At 37.6% G+C, this 24,197-nt stretch overlaps 1 protein-coding gene across 1 annotated transcript; it reads left to right on the top strand.

Moving 5' to 3' along the window:
* Window positions 1-649: 649 nt before the first annotated feature.
* Window positions 650-13,985, top strand: LOC129271985 (leucine-rich repeat-containing protein 15-like). The gene is made up of 6 exons (XM_064098693.1): window positions 650-1,128; window positions 2,100-2,282; window positions 7,506-9,205; window positions 10,065-10,121; window positions 11,259-11,312; window positions 12,186-13,985. Exons 3-6 carry the CDS (start codon window positions 7,520-7,522, stop codon window positions 12,282-12,284), a joined length of 1,896 nt encoding a protein of 631 aa, XP_063954763.1. The 5' UTR covers window positions 650-1,128; window positions 2,100-2,282; window positions 7,506-7,519; the 3' UTR covers window positions 12,285-13,985.
* The last annotated feature ends 10,212 nt before the right edge of the window (window positions 13,986-24,197 follow it).

Here is a 24,197-nt window from a genome sequence, read left to right as displayed (position 1 = left end):
CACCTTGGGATCTCAAAATCCGGTTCTCGGTCCGACCCGACCGACAGCATAATCGGAACTGGCCTTCAAGCATTCTACTCCCTGTCTGGCTCTGGGGCATATACTGGCGGCCTCACCCCCATGTTGGTCGCACACCTTTGGCGAACCTTCTGTATTCCAAGGATGTTGCATGGCGCTTCTATAACCAAGCTCACTAAATCCATGCTACAGAAGCTCGACAAAGCTCAAACGCACCTATTCAAGAGGGTTCTTGGAGTCCCAATAACAGCTGCAGACGAGATAATATATCTTCTCACCAACCTCTTGCCTCTCTCCATCCAGATAGATCTCGATAGATTGCTCCTTTTCGGCCAACTCTCCAATTTGGATCACAACCGTTTTGAATACCTGACATTTCTAGCAGCTCTCGGAGCATGGACTCCAACTATCCAAATCATCTAGGACACGTTGAGAAAGTATGACCTTCCTGATCTTCACACCAATATCTCGAAACCACTTCCTTACTCCACCTTTAAGAAACTGGTTAAGTACAATATCTATACTGCCGTCAATAATCTCGTTGCACAGGGCATTCGTGCGAAGTCTTCTCTCAAGTTCTGGATCGATCACATCCCGCCCTCCACCAATCTCATTTATCCGAAGACCACACATTCCCCTGTCATCCGTTATGCGCTCATTGTCAGAGCCCAATTGCTTTCGTCCACGTACCTAACTCAATGTCGCCTCTACACATTAGGAAAGTCATCCACCCGTATTTGCCCCCTTTGTGACTCTTATGATGAGACAGTAGAATACTTTGTCGGATCTTGCTCCTCTCTTGGTCACCTCCGCCAAGACTTCATACGCAGAGTCGAGGAGTGTCTCACCGACCACCCAGATTACATGGATTTGTATACAGTTGATGATCCACACCAATTTTCCTGTGCCACCCTATATACCCATCAACCCGGTCTCCCTTTCGAAGTGAATAATAGTCTGCTCCTCAAATCTCTCTTTTTCTACATAAAATTCATGACCACCGCTCCAATCTGATGTTGAATCCCTAACTTATCGGACTGGAATTAATCTATTCGTTTCTGAGAATCTCCAAAACAGTGGAGGGATCACCTACGAGAGAGGAGGAAAAAGGTAACAACATTTTCAAGTTATTGATTTTTATATTGAGACCATGCATGCGCATTGCGCAAAATAATGTAACGTTCGGATTAAGGTCACACCACCATAATATAAAAACTTTTTAAGTTTGCGCTTCGCACTTGTATCATTATTTTTATTACTTTTATAGACCTCTATTCATTTAGTAAACTGCATAAGCTGCATGTAATTTTATTTTTTTACATTTGTATCCTGTTCACTAATTCCTACGAATAGTCATAAAGTCAGGTCAGTAGGCCTATATAAAAAACCTTAGTTTGCGCTTCGCACTTGAATTTTCTTCTTCTTTTTTAGTAGATGTGCATTCTTTTCATAACAAAAATTGCCTAGAATGTCTCCCCTCCAGGTCTGAATGAAAAATAAAAAGCAGCTCGCTCATTGGTGCAATGAAAATGAAAGGTAATGATAAAACCTTTAAGATTGGCTCTGCCTCTTCCTAATACCATGGACCTACTACAAAGTAGTAGGTCCATGATAATACACAGGGGCTGTGTCAGAATATTTTGATTGGGGTGCAATAGATTGAATTACCGACGTATAATATACGAGCAATATCTCTCTTTTTTAATGTACCTCTTTCTTTTCTCCATTGCTTTTGTTTTCGTAATTTTTCATCTCTTCCCCACCTTCTTTTACTGTTATTATAGGGGATGGACACCTCAGCCCCCTGTAATGAAAAAAAAATGGAAATAAAGCTACAATCAATCTATTTTCTAAAATAAATTGTATTTTGTCGTAGATGAGCAATGTGATCGAGTCTGAAAGAGCCTATGGGTATCGGGGTATTTGTATCTTTACCTTTCATTTTCATTACCATTTCACCGCATTTTTAACCCCTTCCGTCAAGATACATGATGTAGTGTCAAAATAGTATAACATTGAAATAGTATGCCTATACAATTTGAAAGTAAATAGCAACCCACGCGTTTCATAATCTATTTCAGGTCATCGGGGAAACCCCGTCCTCAGTTCAATTGCTGCCAGGGCGACTGGTCGAATGGAATAATAACGCAATGTTCGTGTGGATGACACTTTGCAATGCACCCTTGTTATCCGAAGAGTGGGTCTCATCTGCGGTTTGCTCGCTTTCTCATCAAGCATCATTCCTCTCGTTATACCGCATCAGGGTAAGTGATGTCTCAAGGAGGCTTTTTATTTCATCTTAACACTTTTAAACCAACACGGGTATACGACGTATTGCGCAGTTCATTTGACTCTCTCTCTCTTAATATGTTAACAAATCATCTCCATCATGCCAATACACTGCAAAAACTCCAGTGTTGATTTAACACCAGCCCGGAATCTATATTATGTCCGATCCACACCAGAACAGTATTGAAACAAAATCCAGTTTGGAATCAAACCGATGCTGTTTTAATACTAATTGGTGTTGTATAAACATCTATCTCGTGTTAAACCAAAACGAAAATGGTGTTGTTTAACACACTTCTCTGGTGTGGACATATATAGATTCCGGGCTGGTGTTAAATCAACACCAGAGTTTTTGCCGTGTATGAATTTGAATATTTTATGAAATAGGTGCATGACTCATATTTATGGACGCCCCTTTCCCGTGAACTGTAGAAGCGGGGTATATGCAACAGTCCTAATTCTGAATCTTTCTTGCTCACATATGCTTTTTGCAATGAATGTCAAGTCAGGTCCTTGCAAGCTTTCGGACTGTAAAGGAAAACTTTGTGCAACATCTATTATGCTTAAAATTGAAATGAAATTAAAAAGGAAACATGCTGAAGTTTTCATCAAAACTAGATATCAAATAAACTAGTTTTGACTTGAGGCTTCTCTAAATGGTTATGTACGACACAAAATAAATTGAAAAAAAGAAAATCTTTATGAGGGAACTACAGTCTACAAGTCACGTCACACACTCTCATTCCTGTTCTACATCATTGTTTGAAAGTATGAAAATCATAATTTTTAAATCTTTAGCTCTTTTAATGTAAACCATTGATTGATCATGTTAAGGGAATTGCAATCATAACTACGATTGAATCATGAGCTCCTTTATTATCAAAATCTAGACAACTTTAGCAAATACGGTATTACATGTTCAGTATCAAAATACAACAAAAAATATTCAGTCAGTAACATCAGTTTTCGTTTGCATATCAGTATTTTTTTCCATATAACTGTTGCGTGAAATTGGCGCGGGTAGGTTTCAAACTAATAGGCGCGGGTAGGTTTCAAACTAATAGGCGCGGGTAATTTTGAGGAGATTCCCGCATGGGGATGACTTTGGAGGGGCCCAAGCCGCAGCCGTTGGAATCTGGTTGGATGTGTGGTCTTTTGGGGCCAATCAGAGTGTAGTATTCTTGTTTTCAAGATGCTTAATATACATGGCCAATGAAAATGCGATCTTGACCCGATTAAACCAATTATTATTTTGAAACCAAGACTTTTTGAAAGCCTACATATTCAACTCTATCATGGTCTAAAAATAATTTGGGCTCAAACAAAAATAAAGTATAAAGAGAACAATTTTGTCAGGTGAAAATAATAATTTTGTAGCATGTTTTAGATAATTAATCACCTACATTAAAAATATTAGATAAATACAAACACATGAACTAAAAGAATTGATTCTTCTCCCGGGGGGCCACTTCCATTGACGAGTGGATACCATGCGCGTCCATGGGGTCTCGAAAAGCACCCTAAACAAGTATTTTCTATATTCTGAAAATGCACCCCTTAACAAGTAATGGCGTGTGAAACCCTACCCTTAACAAGTATTGGAAACGAAACGATACTCTTGGCGAGTATTCCCTGAATTGAACCCCTAAACAAGTACAAGTATTTAAATAGTTATGTCACGGACGTCGGTCGTCGGTTTTACCTTTACCTACATCATTGGGTTTCGTACGGCCCCACCTACCACACCTCGCGCAAATCGTACTCTAAACACGTAGTGTTGACTGTTGGGGCAAAAAGTACATCCTTTATAAAACATTTTTTTATACCCTCGTAAATTTGACCCTAAAGACGTAGCTTTCCTAGTGAAATAGATACCCTTTTTTCATTATTTTAGTGTTTTGGACACCCTTATTACGTTACGTAACGTGCCCTATCTTGAAAAAGACATCCTTTTTACGTGTTTTTTGGTCGCGCATGGTATCCACTCGTCAATGTTAGTGGCCCCCCGGGATTCTTCTTTACAATTTTACCAGAATTAGGAAATTTGATATAAATTTAGAAAAGCGATGAACGAATAAAAAAGGGTGCTTTGGTCCGCACCCAGCTCACTAAACATGAAAAACTCTCATTTGGACAATTGCAATTTGGACAATTTGTCAATTGCAACAGACTGTTTTCCCTCTTGATATCAAATTTGAATAGTGCAGCTATTATCGATTTCCGAGTCGAGGTCAGTCTTTGTTCGAACTGATGCATTTGGACAATAGGTATTACTCTTTCGCACCGTTACCGGTTTACAAAATGTTTTGTGTTGCATACGCGGTACCTTGGAGGGGGAATCCCAATGATGTAAAGCGATCAATTTTTTCTTCTCTTTACATGTACATATTCTATCTTGTACCTAAAATAGATTGTGAGTAAATAAGTATCTTTTCACCTCAAGACTTCCTATTCACAAAAAGTACCCCTTTTCACAAACAATTTATTTATGGCAACGATACATCTTACAATATACAGTATATATAAACGATATAAATATAATTATGAAGTATGATTTATATTAACATTCTGAATTGTTTTTCAACACGATGATGATGATTTGATCATCATAATGTTTATAATAATGATACTAATAATAATAATAAATAAATAAATAATAATAGTAGTAGTAGTAATAATAAAATTATTGATAGTAATGATAATTGTGATAAAAGTAAAGCGATAGAATGTTGTTAGTGATACCGCTCTCAGTAACTCGCTGGTCCGGACCAGGCCCAGGTTAGGTGCTGCTTTAATCCGCGCCAGACCAGCGCCATCGTAAAAGTAGCGCGACTCTGCTACAGTTACTGAACGTTTTTGGTGCGAACTTTCTTAGTGCGGGCCTGGTCCGGACCAAAAATCATGAGTTACTAAAAAAAACGGTATAATACAAGTACTTATATTAATAGGAAAAATAATACTTGTACCGATAATAGTAACAGTAAAGGTAAGGCATAGTAAAGGTAATCAAAATAAAGGTGAAGTGATTTCGATCGGGTGATCTGTTTCCTTCTGATTATCATCTACACAATCCCAAACTTATTCTTGCTCAAAAATCAGTTCGCCATCATGGACCAGATACCTGGAATTCCTTACCACAATACTTAAAACAATGTCCCTCTCTTAACTCATTCAAATCATCCTTTAAAAAATTTATGACACGCAAATACAATTCTGAATAAGTTATGCATATATATAAAAAGAGTTCTACGGGTCTTGGTCAATTTTCAATTTTCTTGGAAAATTTTTAATTTCTATCTGATCTCATAAACTGTTACATCAGAAAATGAAAAAAGTTAAGTCATAGTATCAAACTTTTCTATCATTTCAAGCTGTATCCTGGAACCATTCAATAATTCCTAATTAATACTACCCCCACACCCTCATATACCGACACACATACACGCACACCCACTCTCAACACACACACACACACACTTAACATACACATACAATTTTTAATATACATTTGCACACGCGCACACGTTTGCACATGCACAAACACATGCAAATACGTCAAATGTGCACATAATATCAGGCATACAAGGTTCTTGCATGTAAATATCGTATTAATAATATCTGTTTATAATTAATTTAAGTCAATGCTTGATTTGTACTTCGTTCTTTTTTGTCTATTTCGCTAATACGTTTTGAGGCCGCTACCCTAGTCAAGCACTGCTTATGGTAGCGGTCTCCAGCATTTTTTTTTTTGTCTACTCAACAAAGTACAACTTATAATATTGCAAACTAATACTATCTATATACATTTTAGCAAATGAATGATTATTTGTATTTTTTTCTTGTATAAAGAAATGTATCACTATTTTTTTCTTTATGTTGTACATTATGTTTGTTAATTATTTCTGTTGGAAAAATGCTGAAATAAAAATAAAATCAAATCAAATCAAAAATCAAATTGAGTTACAAGGACTTTAATGTTCTAGACGAATTTGTGAAAATACGAAAGACGGTATTATAGATGATATTCTACTAATGTGATTGTATGATGACTGTTGGATGTTATGACAAACATGCATGATTTCAGAACCTATTCCTACCTATTGGGCAATACACGTATTTATCTAAAAGTGTTTACAGATACTATTGATTGCGCAACAAGCTACATAGATTGGGCACGATATGATAACCAATCACAATATGTTGTTTGTTCTGTTTTCAAATAATGAAATTAAAGAAAAGGTTTTCAGAATAAAAGAGAAAAGGCGAGCTGTCATATCTCGTCAGATATTGTCGCCACTAAATTTGTTATTAGCCGATCAGATGGGCGCGTGTCATGACATCGGGTAGTCGCGTCGGGTCGGGCAGTTGCGAAACCCAAACCATTCGGGAAAAAAAAGACCCTCCTCAGCTTTCAAAGCTTCGGGTCCATGTGTGGCTCATTCCGCCACTGATATTGATAATCTTTATTTTGTAGCCAAACAAAATCACAAAATACATCTGACAACCAAATATCTTTTTTTGCGGTGAAACTGTCTTTTTCTTTTGGTCAAATTGACATCAACACCCCCTGTAAAAAAATCGTTCCCAGGGCCCTGATGCCCCAGGTATTGAAAATATGCCTTAACTGGTTTTCTGGCAACATCAAGAGTATTTGATATATTAATGAAATACCCGACACTCAAGGGTAAAGTTTATCCAACGGATTGGAAAAAGAAAATTGAAAAGGCAAAAGAATGAAGGTTTCGTTTAAAAAGAATCAAGATGAAAAATAACAACATACTGAAGATTTATTGAAATTGTAGCACTTTGGAGATAAATAAACTGGCTACAAGCAATACAATGGGAAGGTCAAGATACCACAATTACACCTCTACTCTGATATTACTATAATATTCGAATCTGTCATTACACAAATTTTTGATGTGATTTTCCTCCTTATGGTATGTGTGAAACCATACTTGCTGTAACGTATTATGATAGAGAGATTCTCCATAAAATTGTAAATCCGTAAAAAATTTCATCCGATTTTGATCAAATTGCTACTGCCTTGCTTGTCCATATTCTAATTCAACTGCATATTCGGTTGGAGAGCCCTTTTAAGTTTAATTCTATATGAGTTTGGAGTTTCTCTCAACTTGTGGAAATATATGTATACCAAATGGATTTTTAATAGCATCTTATTTTTATTTTTTAAACAGGTTCCTAACACAAAATGGTGGACTCTCTAAAGCATTCAATGCTAATAAAAACATTGGTGCTGCTAGTTTACCTCGATGAATATGAAGCAGTAGTCCAAGAGTGTTCAGACGTCTGCGACTTTTACGAGTGGGGTAAAGACGCCCAGTGTCAAGGTCGCAATCTGGAGTCCGTTCCTCAAGAGTGCATCCATGCAAAGACCCTTCATCTGCAAGACAATCGCGTGTCGAAGTTGGCTCAAGGCTCATTCAGAAACTTCACCTGCCTCAAGTACCTGTACCTGGAGAGGAACAACATGACGGTTGAGGTAGGATCCTTCGAAGGATGTTCTATGTTGGAGAAGATTCATCTGAATCAAAACCACCTCCCGATATTGACTCAACGTATGCTGGATGGAATGCCCAATGTCCTTTACATGTTCCTGGACAATGCCAGCGTTCAGCAGATTCAACCTGATGCCTTCGGGAATCTGCAACATTTGAAGTTCTTATCCCTTGAAGACAATCGACTAGACACACCACCTTGTGACGCGTTCGGTCCTGATAATTCCCTCGAGACTCTTTATCTCTCACAGAACAACATCTCAAATTTGCCAGACAACTGTTTCATGGATTTCAGTCGCCTAACCAAGCTGTATCTGAAAAGAAATCCCCTCGTTAACCCGAACCCGTTGGCATTCAAAGGTTTAGACCGACTCACGCTGTTGGACCTCCAGTATACCAACTTGACAGAAGTTCCAACCGGTATATTTCAAAACGCCATTAACATTGAAAAATTGTATCTTTCCTACAACAATATCACGCATTTATCTGACCGTGACTTCATGAGTCTGTATAGGCTAACGCACCTTTATCTCCATCACAATAATATAATTGTAATCCAAGAACAATCATTCGAGTTCCTGGGCTCCCTTCGTATGTTGGATCTTTCTTTCAACAGAATCAACTCCATTGCGGAGAACGCGCTTTCGCACCTCAATAATATCAGAGAAATTAAACTGCAAAATAATCTCTTAACATCGGCGCGAAATGTTTCATTTCAGGCATTACAAAGTGGAACCAAATTCAACCTAGCCCTCAACCCACTGCAATGTGACTGTACCCTGGCACCATTTCTGGCCTGGTCTAAGGCGTCATCAACCAATGTCCTTGAGGATTTGCCAAGTCAGTCAAATCATGCCCGATGTTCATCCCCTCCTGCGCTTGCAGGAAGATTTATCCTGAGCATTCTTCATAGTGACATTTGTCCTGAAGAAAGTCATATAGCCTTTGAGCCACTTACACAATCCGCCCCCGAAATGGAAATGGAAGAGCAGATTCATGTCCCTTCTGATGTAACTTCTGCATTTCCAACATATATGGTGGTCATCGTTAGTGCAGTGGTTATTGTTCTCGTCAGTGTAGTCATCATGACTTTTGTCTTTTGTAGGAAGCGACTTTATGGAAGAAAACAACTTGAAGATTCCGAAACTGGAATTCAAATAACCCCAAACCCTCTAAATCCCGATGTTTTCCGTGGTCGCGGACAGGCAGCATTGTCATCGTCTCCACCTCCTGGGCTGAGTGATGGCGCGAATAGTCCATACTATATTTCACTCGACGGTGATATCCAATGTCATCCCCTTCATCATCCTATGCCCCCATGCTTCTCATCTCAGTCCAACGTAGATGTGATCGATGAGCCTTTGAAGGACTTGACTCAGGTTGGTACAAACACCTTCGATACTTTTGATTGGATATCTAATTTTGGTATTGGGGCAATTCCCGTGACTGGGATTCGTCTACTGGAGAGTTGTCTTAGAGCAGTATCGGGGGGGGGGGGGCTTTTTGGTTCGCTTTTCCTTTCTCCTCTGAGATTGAGAAACATTTTCCGGAGCAGTTGCTTCGTGGGGATTAGATTATGGGGAGCCGTTATCACAGAGAAGTTATATATCCACTTTCCCAGTCACATATAGACGCCAGACAGACCGGATCATATCTGGGATGGTCCGGGTAGATATCTGTGTAGACGTCTTGTACATCCTTGAGGTCCATGAACATGCTGGAGACCAACACGGCAGTTGTTGAGAGATCAAAAACATCCGGTGTCATCCGTGGACTGCCGTGTTGGCAGAGCAATCCAGGGTGGTCCGTGGAGCTGCCAGGTTGATTCGTGTAGCTGCCCGGTGTTGGTCCGTGTAGCTGCCCTGTTAGTTCGTGTTGACGCCTTGATGATCCGTGTAGACGACCGACATGGCCTGTGTAGATCCTTAAGTAGACGCCGTGTGTAGTGTAGACGACCGACATGGCCTGTGTAGATCCTTAAGTAGACGCCGTGTGTACAGTCTCACTGCGGGGCAAAACTATCCCCGACCTTCCCGGATCATACCGACATTGTCGTGTAGATCCTTGAGGATTCGTGTTATGTGACTGGGGCTTTAGCCGGTTGAAATGGATTGCCTTACCATACTCGACCTGACCAATCAATTATAGCCAATGAATGAATAGAATAGCCTTGTCATCTCTGTTTATTATCTGAACTTCGCCATAACATATTCATGAATGTTTTGGGGTTTTTTACAGAATGATATAGTCTACTCTAGCGTGCTACCTGATGGAGTTCTCCAAAACAAAACCGAAGTGAGTAGAACTTTGTATACATGTATTTTCATCATACAGGGCAGAGGAATCGATCAAGTTGATCCGTAGGAAGCTTCCGATTTAAAACGGGAATTGGACACCGTGGTATTTCAGAGAACAAATCAACTTGGACACTCTATCTGATCGGGGGGGGGGGTGCGCTTCTGTGCCCAGTTTTCTTGTTATACATAACGTTATTAATACAAAGTAGGCTACTGTCTGTTCTGTGAACGGGACAAGATGCTTTATATATGTTATAGAAACCTCAATAGTACTCCTTATATGCCAGAAATGTTTCCGATGGGCATGCACGGTCATGAATTTACTTAACTTTTGATCAAATCGACTTTGTCAGATCCCGTCGAATTAAGGGTAAATCACCTTGCTTTCCCAAAAGGCCAACAAATACTTTGACCGGTCTTGATTGGACAGATCGGTGCTAGCCTCCTATTGGCTTGCATCAGCGAGAGCTGTCATTACATGGTGTACACCAACATCATGTTCGTGCACGAAGCCACATAAAAGGGCCGTCAGATTTGCCAAATTCAGGAAAAATTGGTGTACTTTTCACCCTGTCATGAAAATGGAATATATGAGGCTTTTGAGTGTGTGTGCGCGTGTGGGTTGTGTGTGGGTGTGTGTTTATCTAGCATGGGTAAATCATGACAAAATACTTTTAAGGGTACTCTAAAAAAAGAAGGATGACCAGTTACCAAGAGTCCATTTTGAAAGTCCACGAATCATTAGCATGGACGGTGCACTAGCATTTTTTAATGACGGATAGGGGCATAAAATGAAATGTTAAGAACATAACAAATACAAACGATCGGGTGAAGCGACTGAACCAATATCCTGATTGAGGTTCTTTGTGTAATTTTCGAAATTGAAGGTTGTCATTCACATTTTAAGTGGAATTCTGCGGGTTTTTACTAGTAAATATTGGAATTCCCCCAGCTACGCGCCCTAATATTTTACCTTTTTAATGTGTACTCACATTTTTTATAGTACCTCCTCCCCCGTATCTAAATGGATCAATATTAATGAGAATTTGGAAATATGGCGTTGTCAAAACAAATTTATCATTTATAAATGATATCTTTTTTTTACTAATCTCTCGTTGTATCCTTCTATCAACAGGCTGACGTCATTAACTATACAACTGTTCTACCCGATGAACCAAGACAAGAGCCGGTAGGTTATTATTAATTTTCAGCGGGCTATTGCCTTATTCTATACAATGCACCATCAAGTAAAGTGGGTTATCTTATACTATCGCGTTAAGGATATCCAAAGTCTTTTACGAAATGTCGGCATAGGGCAAATAGACCTTCTATATGATCACGAAGCGCTTCAAGTTTGTAGGTGTGCAGTTGACGGATTAATGAGTAATTCTATTAACCGATAACAAGTTGAAGTATTCGATAAGTAATTGGAATCAGGCTATTAATGATTCATCTCAGTGGGAAGATTTTTTTAAGAAGACTTTTTATTTAATAAAAAAAGCATTCTAAAGTGCAAAATTGAAGGTCTTTTGATGTGGAAATATAATTGTTATTGTATTTCATATATTGTATTTATTTCATTAATTTTTTTAATTAATTCTATTTATCTTTTGTTTAGGAAGGGGCGGTGCTCTGATTACATGTGAGAGACACCTCACTTTTGGCCTGGTGGAAGTTTAGATTGTCAGTTTTACAACATATTGAATTTTAATAGCTAGCAGTAAGGAAGGATGTTGATATTAGATACAAAATAAGAGAATCCTCCTTTATGCAATTACCCATAAAAATGAAAGATGTAGTAAATTTGTATTTTCAGTTTTAAAGAATACCAAATTTACAAATCCCTCTTGTACTGTGTGTTTTTTTTTTCTGCTTATGGCAAAATTTGGTTCAGCGCGTAAAATGCCGTTGATGTATTACGGGGGGGGGGGGGGGGTAGCAACAAAAACTAATCCTTTATCCCATATTATATTATTAATTTTCAGCGGGCTATTGCCTTATTCTATACAATTGTCATTGTTCATTCATAAACAATTTATTTTTTTATTTTATTTCTACGCAGAGACCACCAAGTATGACGGACGAAGAGCCTATTGAGGAATGGTTGAAGAATAATTTTCGATTCGATACCGACCCCAGGCCCTGCGGAATGACTGAGTAGGTAGAGTCTAATCCAACTGGAAATGCTCGGTCACCTTAAGTTACAGCGATTACACCTAAATAGACATGTTGGCATCGACATCTATATTGATAAGAGTCTTAAAAAAACACTTATAGGGTGTTAGCCGTATATGAAATTCGTCTCTTGATTTCTTCAGATTTTTTCAATTCATATGTCCTATGCACTTTACTGTACAGTATGTACAAGGTAATAAGTCGGAATTAGGCCCTACATTAAAATGGGAGTGAATTCTGTTTCTGTTATGGTAGCTCCCGTAGGAACTCGGCTAGGAGTCAGATTCATGTTGGTATAACACCAAGCTGGTACATAACCAATTACATAGGAAACATTCACGTGTTAATGGGTAACATAGCCCCCCCCCCCCCCCACATATTACGTCTTATTTAATTAGTCATAGTGTCTGACCTTGTAGACGAAAAGAATTACAATCGGGTCTTTTTATAAAAGTGATCGAGACAATTAAATGGCAGAGCGGGGATTCGAACTCACGAAATCACGATCATGGGTGTAATCATCGAACCATATATGACCCGTGGTCATGGTCATGATGGTGACGACAACGAAGATGTTCTTTTGAAGATCTTCATTTTGATCGATGGGCATTCGTGGAGCTTGCCGCTAAAGATCCCCAAATTCTTAGATATTAGTTTATTCTGCTGGGCTTCTTTCCGTGCTGGTGCTGGCGCTGGCGTTCATGGAACTTTATTTTTAGGATTTCTGTACAATAATATGTAAGCTTTCTATAAAATTAATTGTTCGGCAAAAAATTTACGAGCAGTTGTTATATTCGACCAATCATGTACTTTGGCCCGTCCACAAATACAGAAATTGAGAAAACACCCAATGTGTATCATACATGAATATTGTTTTTAAGAAGAGATATTTCTATAATTAGGGTAGAAATAGAATATTTGTTTTTAACGTAAATTCGTTGTCAGGTTAAAGACCCAAATATCAGAATACCTTTTTTTTTTCAATGTATATAGTATGAAAATTGCTGACTTTATCGTACGATCTTTTTTACAATACTTACTAACAGCTCTGCACAAAGATGATAGGCCTTGTTTGAGAACGTGTTCTTCATATATTATGTATGTAAATTTTTGTTTAATAGGTCATGATCAAACACATTTCGATGTGTATACGATTTTAACAGTTCTACGTTCTTATACAAAATGTGTTCTTCCAGCGGATTTGGTATTCATAAATAGGACCCAAGAATAATTATAATAGTGTATACTGGAACCTCTTTACCATACCTTGCCAATTTAAACCTGCAGTGTATATACTTACTCTTTATTGGTGACAAACTTGGATTATGAATTGTAATCAAGAAATTTTCATTAATTATTACAGGGACCGCAGAACCCCCCCCCCCCTTCCTCCTTTTCCCAAAACCGTTTACAAAAAGGTAAAAATTACCATTTCAGTGTGTGTGTTTATGTTGTATGGTCAGGCTTCCACTTTTGACTTCTCACCCCTCCCTCAACTTTCAAAAACGTTCTGCAGCCCATGTATTAAAGGAAAATGTATTTAATTTTCAAATCATCCGTATTTTCTATAATCAAGTTTTTGTTATTCGTCTTTCTTTTGTCATATGAGTTTTACAAATAGTAGTGCTTTTTTACAACTTTTATCTAAAAAGTATAATTGTTTAATAAATAGCACATATTTTTTTTATTTCTTATAGCATGGTGGATGTTTTATTATATGTTTTGCATACACTCTAAGAACAGTATAAGAGCGACTTTAAGAACGACGGGTGCACTACTTACGCGCTAAACCATCGCCAAAGAACATTTTGGTGTATATCATTTACCACAAGAAAGGATTACCAGTCGTTCTGAAAGTCCCTCTGAACTTACGAACATAGCTTCATGAAACGGCCCTATAGGCCCGTCTAGGCCACTACAATCGGTCTTATTTGCACAGTACCACTTAATAATTGCTTTGGAAAAAAAACTAGCACATCAATGATGTGGAGCTCATCCGGCATCTCGCAACGAAATTTAACACAATTTTAATTTCACCCCAGTTGACAATGTAGTGAATTATATAGAACCTTGGTGACCCTCATGTAGCTCTCAGAAGGAACAAAAATAGTCAAAATTCAAGAAATAAATAAGTATTTTTTGGTGAGTTTTGAAAATATATGAATAAATTAGCATATTTAATTAGTTTCAAAATTCTGTGTTGAAACTTTGTATCACCACCTCGAGCTATCATATGAAGCAAACAAAATTGAAATTGATCAACAAATGAAGAAGAAAAAACATTTTTTGTGATTTATGAATAGATTCTGCATAAATTAGCATAAATAATTTTCTACTCCAAATTAAAAAATTATGTGTAGAAGTTTGGTGAACCTCATGAAGCTCTACCATAAGGAAGAAAAAAAATCAAATCGGTCAACAAATAAAGAAGAAGAAGCATTTTTAGTGAATTTTGAAAAATGCGCATAAATTGTCATATTTAATGAGTTTCAAAATTATGTGTAGAAGTTTTGAATCCCCCACCTAGTGCTATCATATAAAGAAAACAGAACTGAAATCGGACTTGAAATGGCGAAGAAGAAGCATTTTGAAATTGTGGACAGAGGACGGACGCCACGCCACGGCATAAGCTCATCTGGCCCTTCGGACCGGATGAGCTAAAAACGAGATTGAACAAACAAGGAACACGAAGAGAACATAAGAACATGAAGAAAATGGACATTGTGGCAGAGGGACACTCAAAATTTCAGCTCACCCTCGTGCTTGCATTAATATCGCTTAGTTACGCGTCGTTAGATTACTTCCTAAAAAAATATTTTTAGGCCTGTATGTTCCCTTTTCAGGTCTGAATGTCAATAAATATCAGCTCGCGCTTCGCGCTCGGATTCATTTTTTAGCTAGATACGAATCAAGCTTATGATTACAAAAAAACTTAGAATATTCCTTCTTAATATTATGTTGATATTATGTTTTATTTTGATTGGTCCTATGTTTACTAAGTTAAGTAAATATAAATTTATATATATAAATTGGTGATGCCGATAATATGTCTCTTCCGGGAATCGAACCCGGGCCCCCACCTTGGAACGCCGGTACCTTAACCACTAGACCACAGAGACGGGTTAGTGGCAAGGGCGAACCCGATCATATTGGTAAGGAAAAGGGTATACGATGTATCTGATTGCTGAGCACAAACATATTGCAATGCTTAAACATAATTTTAGGGCGAAATTACAATATCCCTTTGTGGTTAATTACATAGATGTAAATCTCATAATTGATCAGTATTTGATGATAGTGATCTCAAGTTTCGAGCCAAGGCCTTGGGGAAATATCAATTTTCAAAAGGATTATTTCTGGGGAATATTTACTAAAAACATAATTATCTGCCCCTCATGTAATACGATATAGGATATAGTGTGAAATATTGGCACAGTAGAAATTCAACCGAACTCAGGATCGTCATATACTTGTGCTACTCGCTCGTTATCTGGTTATGTGGCCCATTTTGGGCTCTGTCTTGGAATTGGGGTCTAGTTTCGCCCCCGTTAGGGGGGGGGGGCACTCACGTATAAGGGCAGTGTGGCTACGTGCGGCCCTTATATATAAGTTCCCTTTCCAAGCCTTGCGAGCAGTTCTCAAGCGTGTCAATTTCTTCGTTTTTATTGACCATTCCATTCTCCAACGTTCATAATAAGCCCCTCATTTTTCAGACATTAGTACTCCAAGACCCCCATTTTTAGTTCCCGTGCAAGCAACCCCATCTGAAGAGTGTCATCTAGTTCTTAAGCCCCTCTGTTCTGAGCATATTCAGTTCTTAAGGGTTTTGGGGCCGCACACCCCTATAACCTTTCCAAATCCGAGCGCCCCCGGTCTTTCGCAACATTTTTTTGGACAGACTTGTTTAAAATTTCAGCGATAAATTAATTACAGTTTAAAGAAAAATATATTCGCCAATAAAAACCGCCATGATCGTACAACTGTACATCTGACTTTTTGTAAATCGTTCAGCATTATACTTGCTTGATTTTACATCTGTTAACTCAAATTAACCTGTTGCAAATTTGGGGGTGATAGACGGGGAAATAGAATATTAAACACGTACATACTTTAAACTATTGACCGTTTATCAACTCAGAGTCGATTGCGTGTAGGTGTACATAAACAGATTGTTCAATCTTTTAAGTTGTTTACATGCTCTCTGAATAATGGCCCTGAATGCACGATATTTTAAACTTATTTTTGTTTCTGGGGAAAAACCAGCCCGGTTGAAAGGCGAAGCCAGAACGGTTACTATGATTGGTAGACGTACCCCTTCAATCATGCTGTTCAAACGACGCCAATCCTCTGTAACTCCATGTATAAAGCTAGATGCGAATAACCCCAAGTCACACACCCTTACACACACGCACAGTCGCATACACACAAAATAATTCACTCACGAAATTTATCACAATCCAATACCATGCATTAAGAAACACATGGGGAGAGGTAGCTCGCACATCGAGTCAATTTTTCCAAATTTTTACATTCATATTATACGCCACTTCCCAGTCTCCGTTTAGCGGGTGGTTTTGAAGGCTTAACACCCCTTCCCCGGCCCTGCAAATAAAATAAGAGTGATCTGATTTAAACTGCTGTAAATCATTGTTTTAAGAAAGTAGAATCGCAATTAGATGTAACTCCAACAATTCGGATCTCGCTGCGCTCACTCGTCAAATCTAGTAATAAAACAGTTCTAGTCTTTAAAAAAATATCGCTAACTGTACTTGCGCATATAAAAATGAAAGATACTTTGAAGGTTATAAATAAATAAATGAATATATATATATACACTGTTGGTCATAAAGGTGGAATATTTATTTTTACCCCAGTTGAGGGAAGGATTTTTAAAAATTATTTATTTCTAATAGATCTAGATAATGGCATACATTCTCAGATTTTATTGAATACTAATTTGCGAGTATTTGTTTTGCGTGACTGCTTCATCATATGTGTGTTACTATGCTAATCAGCTAAGGGACCTACGTCCTTAAGTCATGATTGACAGTAATGAGGATTAATGCCTCACAAAAGGGCACTGATATATAGCTGATCGACACGATTTTTATCCTGGGGCCTCACAGTAACGAGGCCATTGCTTAGCCCCTGAATCATGACTGTACGCAGTGTTTGCTAGGGTACGCGGCCCCTTCCACAAATCCCCCAAAACGAAGAAAATGCAATAAATTGTCAAAAATTTATTGCATTTTCCCCCGGCCCCCAACAGGAAAAATTCCTCTGTAGGGCCATGCATTATGGTTCAAGGCATGGCCACACAGAGAAATTTTTCCTGTTGGGGGCGGGGGGAAATTGCAATGAATTTTTGACAATTTATTGCATTTTCTTCGTTTTGGGGGATTTGTGGGGGCGGCCGCGTACCCTAGCAAACACTGCGTACAGTCATGATTCAGGGGCTAAGTAATGGCCTCGTTACTGTGAGGCCCCAGGATAAAAATCGTGTCGATTAGCTATTTAAGTGCCCTTTTGTGAGGCATTAATCCTCATTACTGTCAATTATGATTTAAGGACGTAGGTTCCCTAGCTGATTAGCATAGTAGCACACATATGATTTAGCAGTCACGCAAAAGAAACACTCGCAAATCAATATTCAATAAAATCTGAGAATGTATGCCATTATCTAGATCTATTAGAAATAAATAATTTTTTTAAATCCTTCCCTAAACTGGGGTAAAAATAATTATTCCACCATTATGACCAACAGTGTATATATATATATATATGTATCAATATATGAATAAATAAATAATCAAATAAATAAACAAATAAATAAATGAATAAATAAATAAATAATTAGAAAAAATAAATAAGCTTGTGAAAATCACTATATAGATCTCTGTGAATGTAGATTTATGCACCAGCACCACTCGCTCGCTGCACTCAGATAAAAAAAATAGATCGGATGCTTTAGTTGGAAAGCAAAATAATACAACATGACTGTGAGGTTCACAAAGAAAAAAATGAATGATCACATTTTGGTTATAGATCGAGCCCCGCCTGCCGCTAAGCTTGATATGAGACATTCAAACTTCTTCGTCATGTAATTACAGTCAATGTGGGCTCTCGCCTCTGTCTTAACGCATGGGTACCACTTTGGACGTGCGGCAGATAACACACTTTATCATCTGATTTTGACCAAGGCACAAAGTTATTCAATGTTTCATAAGAGAGAAAAATATCAAATCCTAAGAATTGGCCTATTGTTTTTCAGTCTCAACTTGAACGAACCTAAGTTATCCTCACTTCCAATGGGTCAGAGGAGGGGACACTGATACACACGATACCAAAATTATTTACGAATTTGGGTTAAAAAGAAAAAAAAAGACAGTTGCCCCCTGCATTCCCCCCCCCCCCCTTGGATCTGCACCTGCCTCCACTGGGTTTGATGAAAAGTGATAACAAAGAAGAATTGTGTAAAATTTTATTTGTTTTTATTTCACGGCACAGTATGTTGAATTATGTTAAAATATCTTAGTGGGAACTCCATGGGGGAAATCCCTTGGCCCTATGCTTTGTCGTCTTTTCGCGGGCTCATATGTGGCCCCTTTCCTGCAGGCAAGCCAATTCTACTTTGAAATCGTGGGTCCAATATTTTTTGGATAAACTCGAGGGCTATCCCATATTCTAGAAATTTTTGTGAATTTCAGAAGCTTTTGTAATTTATCGAAGGAAGAAGAAGAAAACGCCCTTCTTGACAGTGGCGTACTTAGCCAACAAGTGGAATGTCTCTGGCGGTCTCACCTGCATCGCGCGATTCAATATAGCAGCAGTGCTGACTTTGAAAAACACCATTTAAATAATTATTCACAAAAAAACCATTCATATAATGATACAATACTACGTTCATTGACATTGGACCTTGATCATGTGACCTAAAACTTGTCAGTGATACTTGATTACCCCTATATCCACATTTTATACACCATATCTATAAACTTTGAAAGTTATGACAGCAATCTAATAATTACCTCTAAAATGGCCAAAGTTCAATGACCTTAAATGACCTTTGACTTTGGTCATGTAACCTGAAACTCGCATGAGATTTTCAGTGATACTTGACGACTCTTATGTCCAAGTTTTATGAACTAGACCAATATATTTACAGAGTTATAATACCCCCAACATGGCCAATATCCATTGACCTTTGACCTTGGTCATGTGACCTGAAACTCGCACAGGATGTTTAGTGATACTTGATTACTCTTATGTCCAAGTTTCATGAGTCAGATCCATAAACTTTCAAAGTTATGACGGTAATTCAACAGATACCCCCATTACGGCCAAAGTTCATTGACCTTTGACCTTGGTCATGTGACCTGAAATGCACACAGGATGTTCAGTGATATTTGATTACTCTTATGTCCAAGTTTTATGAATCAGATCCATAAACTTTTAAAGTTATGATAGTAATTCAACAAATACCCCCAATTTGGCCAAAGTTCATTGACCCTAAATGACCTTTGACCTTAGTCATATGACGTGAAACTCATGCAGGATGTTCAGTAATACTTGATTAACTTATGTCCAAGTTTCATGAACTAGGTTCATATACGTTCTAAGTTATGCTGTCATTTTAAAAACGTAACCTTCGGTTAAGATTTGGTGTTGACGCCGCCGCCGCCGTCGGAAAAGCGGCGCCTATTGTCTCACTCTGCTATGCAGGTGAGACAAAAATGATGAGGGGGCTAAATATAATGCATGTACAGTATATGGCGTATTGTGTAAAATTTATAAAAATATTTAATCATTTTCTCTTTCCCTTTCTCTTTTTTTTACTTGGTCGTGATTTTTTTTTTTTTTTTTTTTTGGGGGGGGGGGGGTGAAAATGCCCTCCAAACCCCATCCCATCTGTTCGCCAGTATTTCTAGCGCATACCTTCTTTAGCAACACTACTTTCAAAAAGAGTTGCCAACTCTTTTATAGATATAATATTTCTATAAAAGAGTTGGCAACTATTATTGATAATAACATTTAACGAAGCCTGCGTCTGTATACATTTTGTTCTTCTTAGTTTATTTCGTGCAATAATATATGTATATAATCGGAAGAGGTCTATTGATCTTTTGGGGAATTTAGTGTAAAGGTCAATTTGCCTTTGCCAAAATGTTCTCAGAACCATTTTCATAAGGGCACATGAGAGTAATTCATCCGTGCGCAAAGCATGCCGGACAGGCGTAAGTAAAGATCACATGACTTGATTAAGGACGTTCCACAGTTATGTTTGTCCGAATCATGATCTGCGCATATTTTGTACTCTGCGCGCTGACGTCACAAAGCGAACTGGTGATTAATCAGCTGTAGGTATTGTGAGCTATTTTTTTCTCCTTATCTGCACTAGCTGCAGATCCGATGTGTTATTTTATGAAGCCAATAAACTGGATTACTGGAGTTATTCCATGGACCATTTTTTTTTATTCCTCTACAATTTCAAAATACTTTTCTCTGTAGTGCTGCAAAGTATGATGAATATGACCCCGAGTTTGAAAATGGTAGAGCGGTTCGGAATTTTTCCTCACATAGATACAAAGCTTTTGGCGCGTTTTATTGGGGGTTTATTAAAGGAAAATTTGCTCTATAATAAGAGTGCTAATAGTTTGAAAACAAGCACATGAACCCATATTGTTTAATGTTAATACTTTCCTCTACAACTTTGCAAATTGAATAAAGTGCAGCATTTCTTTTACTTCTCAAGTTGTTATTGATATTTGAAAATTGTGAGGTCGAGTAGTTGTTATCTTTCCCGCAATTTCTAAGAACTGAGAGTGCTGTTAGACTTAAATGAGTAAACAATTGAAAGCAATATAAATAAATTATCCATCTTAAGGATACAATTATCAATCATATTGCAAAATTTGATTAAATTTTCATGGATTTTGACTGAGTAATAGAGCTTTAAACTCATCGTTGTGATCTCGTGAGGTCTAAAAATGCCAAATTCTTTAATTTGAACGCGCAATTCTTAAGAAAATCCATTTGGGTTAAATTTGAAGCTCTGTAGCAAAAAATCAAGCACATGGACTCATGTTAATTTTTGCATATTTGGAATATTCAGGTGCTAAAGTATATATGTGCAAAGTATGATGAAAATGACATAGATTTTCAATGTTTGGGAGCAAGACTACGGAACCATTCGCATTGTAGACGGTATTAACATAATTTTGCTTGTTTTCGGCGCATTTTCATGATTTGGGCCCTTTGGGGCTGTTTCAAGCCAACTCGCAACCGTTTAGACACTGACAGTTTAAAAATGAGCACATGGACCCCATATTTTTTTATATTTTAATGCCTTTAGAATATATTCCTCTACAAATCTAGAGAGTATGATGAAAATTACATGGATTTTGAATGTTTGGGAGCAAAACTACGGAACCATTCGCATTTTAGATGGTATTATCAGACTTTTGCACGTTTTCAGCGCATTTTAGGTGGGTTTCAATATTTTCAACCCAACTCGCAACACATTGGACACTGATGATTTAAAAAGGAGCACATGGACCCCATATTTTTAATAGTTTAATGCCTTCAGAATATATTCCTCTACAAATCTAGAGAGTATGATGAAAATGACATGGATTTTGAATGTTTGGGAGCGAAATGTGGAACCATTTGCATTTTAGAGGGTTTCGGCGCATTTTAGGCGATTTTCAAGCCAACTTGCCACAAGTTGGACACTGATAGCTTAAAACCGAACACATAGACCCCATAATTTTAATATTTTAACGAATTCGAAATATATTCCTCTACAAATCTGGAGAGTATGATGAAAATGACATGGATTTTGAATGTTTGGGAGCAATACTACGGAACCATTCGCATTTTAAACGGTATTATTAGACTGCACGTTTTTGGCGCATTTTAGGCGATTTTCATGCCAACTCGCATCACTTTGGACACTCATAGTTAAAAAACGAGCACATGGACCCCATACTTTTAACTTTCCTACACCATTGATATGCATTCCTCTACAATTTAGCCGAATTCGATGAAAATGACATGGATTTTGAAAAAAGTGCAGCTTACAAAATACTTTTTTAATTTTTGAGTAGATTCACGTCTTTGAAGATTTGTTTTTCCGAGTTTTTGCACATTCTTGCCAAATGAGGGCGCTGCTGACTCCACATAGATATAGTTTTACAAATTAGAAGACTTTCCCTTTCTTTTGTATAAACTTTGTTTAAAGATGATTTAAACTAATTTGGTGAATTCGTAAGGTCTAAAAAGGGCATAATTCTCTAGATTGCGCAAGATTGCATATCATTCAAATACGTCTACTTTGAAGACCCGTAGAAAAAAATAAGCACATGAACTTACATTGTTTTTTGCATTTTTATAATGCATATAGAAACCAAAGTAACTCTCTGCAAAATTTGGTGAAAATGACATGGACTTCATTTTAACTGTGGAACGTCCTTAAAATAATTCATTAAAAATAGACAAAATGTTCGTATATCAAAATATAAATGATAGAAACAATGTCATGTTCATACTCTTTCATTGCTAATGCCTTTGGGGAGGCTAGACTGCATTTTCGTATTTCATTTTAATCATTATTATCTACAATGCAGTTCGGGTTTTTCTGGCAATGGACTGGCCGAAATTATGGTTAGTCTTATTTCAGGCCATTTAACTTTTGATTGAGCTGGACAAGAACCCGATTAACATATCTAGTTTTAGTGTACTGTTAATTGTGACTAATGTCAGTGAATTAAAGCAAAATCTATCGTGGGATTGATTTTTGATGAGTTATGATTTAACACGTGAGTGAATGTGGGTCTGTAATACTCATGTGAGCCCATAAGGGCACACATGAGTATTACAGACCCCCATTCACTCACGTGTTATAACATAGCTCATCAAAAAATCATTAAAAATCAATCCCTCGATAGATTTTGCATGCCCAGACATTCAAGTAATTTTCGTTCCGATTTTTATTTTGTATTCCTTTGGCAATCCAATGCCCCCTTTTCTTTTTTAAAACGAAATATTTCTTGACCACTGTTGATGATATTTTCCTTTATTCTAATAACGCACTGTGCGAGTGTCGATCAAGGTATTTTTAAGATTTGCCCCAGGAAATGATTTTTCAAGGAGTTTTAAGGGATATTAAGAATTTTTCGAATAGACTTGGTATAAACGGGACAAATTATATTAAACTGAAGCTGTATTTAAGGTAAACCTCAACTATCATTTTTTGATCATTCGCTCGCTTTCAGAATTATAAATCAATACAACTTTAAAGTCAGTGATGATGCAACAATAAAACGAATATTTTACCTCTGTAATGAGGCCAGGCATGATAAACTTAATGCCAGGACATTTGAGGAAATAATTCAGAATAATCGATTTTTAAAAACTTAAATAACAATCCTAAATAGGGCATTAAGTATGTTTCGTACCTGGCATAAGAATCTGACAGTATATTTGACTACGATCCACCTCTCTCTGTTTTGTTTACATTTCAGAAATAACAAATCCAGGTCTGCTTTATTGTGCTGTGTGCGTGCCCGAATTGCGAGTGATCCAAGCTAAAGGTGAGCTGTTATGAGCATGAGGGGTACAATGGGTAGATGCATATTCCCGCCGTTATATCTGGTCGTCGTATTCCTGTGAGGTGTTCGCATGGAGTGGTCCCTTATCATGATATGGTGCCTGCTAGCTCTTCTTCTTCGATCCTCCATCACACCAGCTACATCTTTCTTAAGTTGCATGTAATAGTCTTGTAAAACATCAAGGAACATAGCTTTGTTTTCCTGCCCCGCCATCTAATTCAAGCAGTCAAGCCTAGCTATCGCTGTTGAAAAAAATAGAGGTAAGTTTCTTTTATTTAATAATGCTGGTT

This window comes from Lytechinus pictus, chromosome 1 (assembly GCF_037042905.1).
Source record: "Lytechinus pictus isolate F3 Inbred chromosome 1, Lp3.0, whole genome shotgun sequence".
NCBI classification, from domain to species: domain Eukaryota; kingdom Metazoa; phylum Echinodermata; class Echinoidea; order Temnopleuroida; family Toxopneustidae; genus Lytechinus; species Lytechinus pictus.
Note: the sequence above shows the minus strand (reverse complement) of the source record. Positions and strands in the feature narration are given on the sequence as shown.